At 56.9% G+C, this 6,831-nt stretch overlaps 1 protein-coding gene across 1 annotated transcript in view; it reads left to right on the top strand.

The window, feature by feature from the left end:
• Window positions 1-329: 329 nt before the first annotated feature.
• Window positions 330-6,831, top strand: part of FAM57B (family with sequence similarity 57, member B) — a 7,083-nt gene continuing 581 nt past the window's right edge. Inside the window, exons 1-4 of the mRNA XM_006896546.1 lie at window positions 330-454; window positions 1,323-1,406; window positions 4,461-4,695; window positions 5,795-5,890. Coding sequence (XP_006896608.1) covers window positions 330-454; window positions 1,323-1,406; window positions 4,461-4,695; window positions 5,795-5,890 — 540 coding nt within the window. The remainder of the gene's footprint in view (window positions 455-1,322; window positions 1,407-4,460; window positions 4,696-5,794; window positions 5,891-6,831) is intronic.

The raw sequence follows: 6,831 nt of genomic DNA, 5'->3' as shown, positions 1-6,831 counted from the left end.
CATCCTCCTCCTCCTCCTCCTCGGGTACCCTCTCCTCACTGCCCTCTCACCAAGTCCTCCCCTCCTCATCCTCCCATCTCTCTCCCTCACTGGCTTTCTCGGCTCCCTTTCTCCAATCAGTCCCCTCTCCTGTCCCTAGCCAGCTTGCCCCCGCTTCTTGCCTAACTCCCTTACACCCTTCATCTGAGCGGCTCCCTTGCCCCATCCGGTCCCGCCCTGTCCTCTTTGTGCCCCAGCCTCTGTCTTTCCATCTCCTCCCCCGGGCTTGCTCCCCTTCCCCACCTCTAACTTCCTTGGGCCCAGCCTACCTGTCCTTGTCCTGAGCCACCATGCTGACCCCCATGGTGGCTGGGGGGGTGGTGTTCCCCGGACTCTTTCTCCTCTCCAAGAACACGCTCCAGCGGCTGCCCCAGCTCCGCTGGGAGGAGGCTGACGCGGTCATTGTCTCAGCCAGGTAATCTGCATCCCTTCCCCTCAGCCTCATGTCCCCGCCGCAGGCGTCCAGGAGCTGGCAAGGGACCCCAGGCCTTCCCTGGACCACTGACCCTGCGGGCCCCTGGGACCCTGCAGTGGTTTGTGGGTGTCCACACTGGCTTCCTTCCCTCCTCGCTGCCCTTACTCACTGTCCCAGGAGACCTCCTCTAACCCAACCATCTGGTCTACTAGTACTGAGAAGGCTTTCCCTCCTTCCCCTATTCATCCTCCCACCTTCAGAAGAGGGCCAGCACGTGACCGAAACATTTCTCTAAGAGGTTAGGGAAGAAGGGGCAGAGAGCCCTGTGTGTGTTCACGGGGTGTGTTGTGGGGATGGGGGCAAAGGAGTGAATGGTGGAACTCTGGTGATCCTGGACTAAGAGAGGCCCAGGGGAGGGGAGGTGGTGGCATTCAAGGAGAGCGGGAAAGTGGCCAGAAGAATTTGGGATCACTGGGGACCCTAGGATCAGTGGGATGACAGGGCCGTTGGGTGGTACTGGGGCTGCTGGGACAGGGCCCGGATGCCCCTGTTCTATTTGTGTGCTGTCTCTTCCCCAAGAAGAGGCCTCGCTATCAACAACACATCCTCAGCATTGTCTCACCTCAGTATGACCTCGCTGTTGTCCTCCCCAGTGGAGGGTGACTCAGTATCCACAAACTGAGGGAAAAGATGGAGAGGGCTGGGTGGACTGAGGGGTAGCGCTTGAGCACATCCCTGGGCTGTGAGGTGGGGCCTGAGGGTGAGCCCCTAAAGCCCAGCCTTGTTAATGATGGGCAAGGAGCAGTCTTGAGATGAGACTGAAGTTCGGAACTCTTCCCTCTATCCACTCTTCCCTCTTCCTCCCTAGGCTTGTGTCCTCTGTCCAAGCCATCATGGCCTCCACAGCTGGCTACATCGTCTCCACCTCCTGCAAGCACATCATCGATGACCAGTAAGTAACATGAGACAGCCCGGGTCCAAGTTTCTGCAGACAGTGCATACGTGTATACGTGTGACCCCCAGACACTCCCAGTCTGCTAGGGAATTCCTTCCGGTGCTCCCCACGCCCTTAACTTGGGCCTGAGCAAGTTAACTGCAGTTAGCTGCAATTCAACACCCAGGGATAAATTTATCCCCGCGCTGTCCTTAAAGGTCACAACGGGGAGAAGGCGTGGAGATAAAAAAAAAATTCTCAGTGCACTTCCTCCTAAGCCTCCCAAACTCTTGTACGGTGGGTTTCAAGTGTTATTTTTTTCCCCTACTTCATCCCGCCTTCATGCACCTTGAACTCCACTTCTGACCAGCCCAGCTGGGACACTCCCTATCTCATCATGATGGGGTCCAGCCCCAGCTTGGTAGATGAGGGAGAATTGAGGACAGAAGAGATGATACAAACAAGGCCACTCACAGGCAGGCGGTGGGGGGCAGGAGACAGAGGAGGGAGGTGAAGAGGCCAAAATTTGGCACTGGCAGCTGCTGCAGTGTCTGGTGCTTGCCAAGAAGCCCAGGCCTGAGAGGTGGGGCAGGAGGGAGGAGAGGGCCCTGTCCATGGTGCTGATGGGTCCGCTCTGGGTGGCGACCTGCAGGCTGCTGCCGAATGGCACCTCAGCTCTTAGCATCTGGCCCTGCTCCCTCTGTTTAGCAGACACCGAGTCCCAGGGGACATGGTCTGGTTGACCCTAATGTAGAGGTGCCCCCAATTTTCTGTCTGCCTCTGCTTTTGCTGTAGATGAGTTCCTATCATGCACTGTGAGGTCATCCTCCCTGCCTGGAAGGGTTGCTGTGAGGAGGAATTGAGTTGATGCGTGTCCAAGTTCTTGGCTTCTCCACAGTAGACGTTTAACTCTTCCCTCAGCCCATGCCCTGGAAACTTGGCCTGTCTCTTTCTGTCCATCGAGTCCCCACCACGGGGGGCCCATGATGACCCTGGCTCCCCACATGGCCTCTCTACACCTCATCCAGAGGTCCCCTTTTGGCACTCTCATTTCCCCTTGGCCTGCTCTTGTCTCTCCCCTCTTTAATCCTCAGGTGGGTGGGGAGGATCAGGGTTAATCCAGGGGCAGCAGCTGTTCCTACTTCTCAGCAGCTAATTGCTGAAAGGATGGGCTGGGATTTAACACTACCTTTTGCACCCCAGGGCCTCGGCACCTTCTTCCTTCAGTCTGCGGGTGGTGGGGTGACTTTCTAGGCTGCTCTCTCCTGGAAGAGCTCTCTTAGATCTCTTTAAACCCCAACTCTCTGTTTATTTCTGCCCTGTCATCTCTGTCCCCCTCCGGTCACACAGCCCAGCAAGCCCAGCTCCTCCGGCCACCCCCAGTCATCCCTTCTACAGGCTGGGCTGCCTTCCCTTCCAGGTCAGCCTTCACCCCACAACTTGCATCTGTTTCCACCTGACCCTCATTCTTTAGGGGGCCCCCACCCCACCCCTCCTCCATGGCTTTCTTTCAATATTCCTTCCCGATAGGTCTCAGCACTTTTACTAGGCAGCTTCTGGCCCACTCTGCCTCTGTCCTTCCACCCAGCTGACCAACTCCTCTGGGTCTGCCTCTCTGAGCATCCCCCGCCCCTCAACTATCGCAGGACCATAGGATGTAAGAGAGGAACATTCAATGTGCTGACTAGGGCAGAATCTACGCAATGTTGCATATTCATGCGCTTTTCCATCTTTATTTACTCTCCGGATGCATCAAACTTTCTCCATTCTTGGCTCCATTTGCTCTATGTTTCCCCTTAGTGTTTGTGCTGAAAAACAAGAGGTTGGACTAAATTCAGACAGAGCAAGCAGTATTGACTTCCAAAGACTCAGGGGGGCCAGGCTTTAGAAAAAGACATCCTGCTGGGAAAAGGTAGAGGGTCGGTGAAAGGGAGGAGGACCCTCAACTAGGTGAATTGACATGGTGACTGAAACCCTGGGCGTGAGTATGGTGCAAATTGTGGGGATTGTACAGGATCAGGGAAGGTTCACGGGATCACTGTGAGTCAGGGTTAACTGCAGGACGTGTAACAACAACAACAACAAGCAGTACTATCTGAACTACTGATTCTTGCACAGGGCCAGTCTCTGATACGTCTCTCAAATCTTCTAGCGATGGTGGGATTGAGAACAAGGCTTCTGGAGCCAGACTTCTAGGTTTGCTCCTGGGTCATTGAGCCTCTGTGTAACCAGTTTTATCTACCTTTTGTGGGGCTTTGTGGAAGAGGGGATGCTTGCATATATAAACATTTAGAGTGTTAGGACAGTGCTGTGTAGCCAATGGGCTCTCTCCCAGGTGCTCCCATCTTCAGTGGAGTCCCGAGAGTTGATGTCACCCAGTATAGTAACTCACAGTGTCATCCCTGGTGGGCACAGCTGGCCTTCTCCCAGCCTCATGTCCTGAGCTTGGCTGCAGCTTCTTCCTTCTCCCCCTGGTCAAGGTGGAGACCTCTTTCTCTGCCCAGTGGTGGGCCCTGTGAGATGCCCACATGCTGGCTGAGGAGTGACTGGGGAGGTGAGGGAGGTGGTGAGTTACCACCCTGAATGACAAGTGACACACCAGCCCCCCCCCCCCGAATGTCCCTGCCTTGGAGGCACCTCCCACTCTGGCACCAGCTCTGCTGCAGACCTTGGGAGCATTTTGGTGTCACCTAGCGACGTCACTGCTCACCTCTTCTGCTATTATGGTCTCGAGCTCTCTCTCTGACCTTGTTTTCTTAGTTTGTTTGTCTGTGCCTCTTACCTTTTGTCTCTCACCATGCCACAAGAAAAGCAAGGGGAAAAAAAAAAGAAAAGCAAGGGAAGAATGAACATGAAAAACGGATGGTTCTGACATCAGATGGTTTGGGAGTCAATCCCAGCCCTCCCCTCCCCCCCCCCACCGCTAGCCACACAACCGTGTGACCTTGACTTCAGCCCTTTGGTTCTGCCATCTACAGACTCAGCGTTGTGCCGATCACACGGCATCTGGCCAGCACTGACCCTGGCCTCTCAGCTGTCTCCTTCCTCCTCGATCCCTCTCTCCGCCCGCAGACACTGGCTTTCCTCTGCCTACACGCAGTTTGCAGTGCCCTACTTCATCTACGACATCTACGCCATGTTCCTCTGCCACTGGCACAAGCACCAGGTCAAGGGGCACGGTGGGGACGACAAGGGCACCAGCCCCCCGGGCAGCACCTGGGCCATGGCTCGCGGCTACCTGCACAAGGAGTTCCTCATGGTGCTCCACCACGCCGTCATGGTGCTGGTGTGCTTCCCGCTCTCGGTGGTAAGTCCGGGGAGGGCTCGGCACCCCGGGAGGAGCCTGCTGCTCTGTGCCCTGCCTGAGCCAGGCCTGTGGGACCCCAGAAGCAAGGGGCACTGAGGGCAGGACTAGTAAACCCCTCACAGGGCATTTACAGGGCATCTGCCTGGCGCCTGTCGGCAGGAGGGTGACTGGCTGTTTGAAAGCACTGGGGACCAAGGAACTGTCACTGCCCGTCTCTGCGCCTGCATTTCTGGACTTGCAGTAAGGCCTGTGGTTGCTCAGGTGCTGCAGTCCACAGGCAGTCGCATTGCTAACCCACAGGCCGTGTCTGTTTGTCTCTTTGTTGTTACTGTGTGCCATCGAGTCAGAACCGTTAGCGGACCCTCCAACAGGTTTTCAGAGACAGTAAATCACAGGCCTGGATAGTGCCCATCTTTCTCCATGGAGCTGCTGGTGGATTCGAACTGTGTGGCTTTGGGATTGCAGTGCAGCTTCTTACCACCAGGCCACCAGAGTTCCCTCATCTCTCTCTCTCTCTCTCTCTCTGGTCGTTCAAATATACCAAAGGCTCTGAGGGAGAAAGATGGGCATTCTCCTTCCGTGAGATTTACAGCCTCCGGCATCCACATGCATGGCCGTGAGGTAGGAGTAAATAAAGTCTCGGATTGGACCTGTGGGACTCTCGAGGGATGTGGTGACATGAAGGGGACTCTGGTGGCATCATCTGTGAGGAGTTGTGCTGCTAACTCAAAGACCATACCTCTTGGAGTTCGAATCTCAGTGGCTCTGTGGGAGAAAGATGGGCAGTCTTCTGTGCAGTGTTATTACAACCTTGGAAATCCAGCTATGAGTCCCTCTGACTCAACACCAGTGAGCAGAGTAGAGCGACATGAGGCATGCAGCTCACACCCCGTCCATACATACTCAGACTCGTTAGAACTCAGCATCCCTGAAAGTGGCAGAGGGGGCAGAGGCAGGGCCGAGGGCTCCCGGGAAGCCTGTGATGAGGCTCAGCCCCTCGCCGCCCTCTCTCTGTCTTCTCAGGAGAGGAAGGGCCAGGGGTTCCCGGGGAGTCTATGCTGAGGCTCAGCCCCTTGCTGCCCTCCCTCTGTCCTCCCAGGTGTGGCGACAGGGCAAGGGAGATTTCTTCTTAGGCTGCTTGTTGATGGCCGAGGTCAGCACCCCCTTCGTCTGCCTGGGCAAGATCCTCATCCAGGTGAGAAGGGACCCGAGTTGACGGACCTCCAGGGAAGGCACAGGGATGGCAGGGGATGAGCCTCATCAAGTGGGCTGGCTCTTTGGGGGGACCTTCTAGGATTCTCTAAAGCACAGGCCTTGGAAGAGCCATTAGCTAAAGAGGGAGGGAGGAAGCAGGGGCTCTGGGGCCTTTAATCTGGTCTGGCCCCAGAAGAGGGGAAAGCAGGAAGGTGGACAGAGGGGCTAGGCAGGCAGAGAGGCAGGTGGGCAGTGGCGTGTGGGCAGGGGTGGAGGGGTTGATAAGGCAGTGGGGTAAGGACAAGGGGCAGTGGGGTAGGTGGGAAAGTGAGAAGAGGACCAGGAACAGAATGGTTGGTAGGGCATTGAGGTGTGGGTGTGGGCTGGGGGCAGAGGCATCGGTGGGCACTGGGCTGTGGATGTGGGTAGAGAGGTTGAGGTTGGCAGGCACTGAGATGTGGGTGTGGGCCATGGGGTAGAGGAGGGATGGTAGGTATTGGAGTGTGGGCCAGGGCAGAGGTGTTGGTGGGCACTGGGGTGTGGATGTGGGCAGAGAGGTTGAGGTTGGCAGGCACTGGGATGTGGGTATGGGCCATGGGGTAGAGGGGTTGGTGGGCATTGGGGTATGGGCCGGGGCAGAGGAGCTGGTGGGCATTGGGCTGTGGCTGTGGGCAGAGAGGTTGGGGTTGGAAGGCAATAGGGGTGTGGCAGGTGCAGAGGGGTTGGCAGGCATTAAGCATGGGTGTAGGCCGGGGGCAGGGGGTTTGGCGGGCATTAAGCATGGGTGCAGGCCGGGGGCAGGGGGTTTGGCGGGCATTAAGCATGGGTGCAGGCCGGGGTCAGGGAGGTTGGCGGGCATTAAGCATGGGTGGAGGCTGGGGACTGGGGGGTTGGCGGGCATTAAGCATGGGCGGAGGCCGGGGGGTTGGCGGGCATTAAGCA

Source organism: Elephantulus edwardii, unplaced genomic scaffold, assembly GCF_000299155.1.
Source record: "Elephantulus edwardii isolate Elephantulus edwardi_28Jun2011 unplaced genomic scaffold, EleEdw1.0 scaffold00186, whole genome shotgun sequence".
Taxonomy (NCBI): domain Eukaryota; kingdom Metazoa; phylum Chordata; class Mammalia; order Macroscelidea; family Macroscelididae; genus Elephantulus; species Elephantulus edwardii.
The sequence above is the reverse complement of the archived record's forward strand: the minus strand, read 5'-3'. Positions and strand labels throughout refer to the sequence as shown.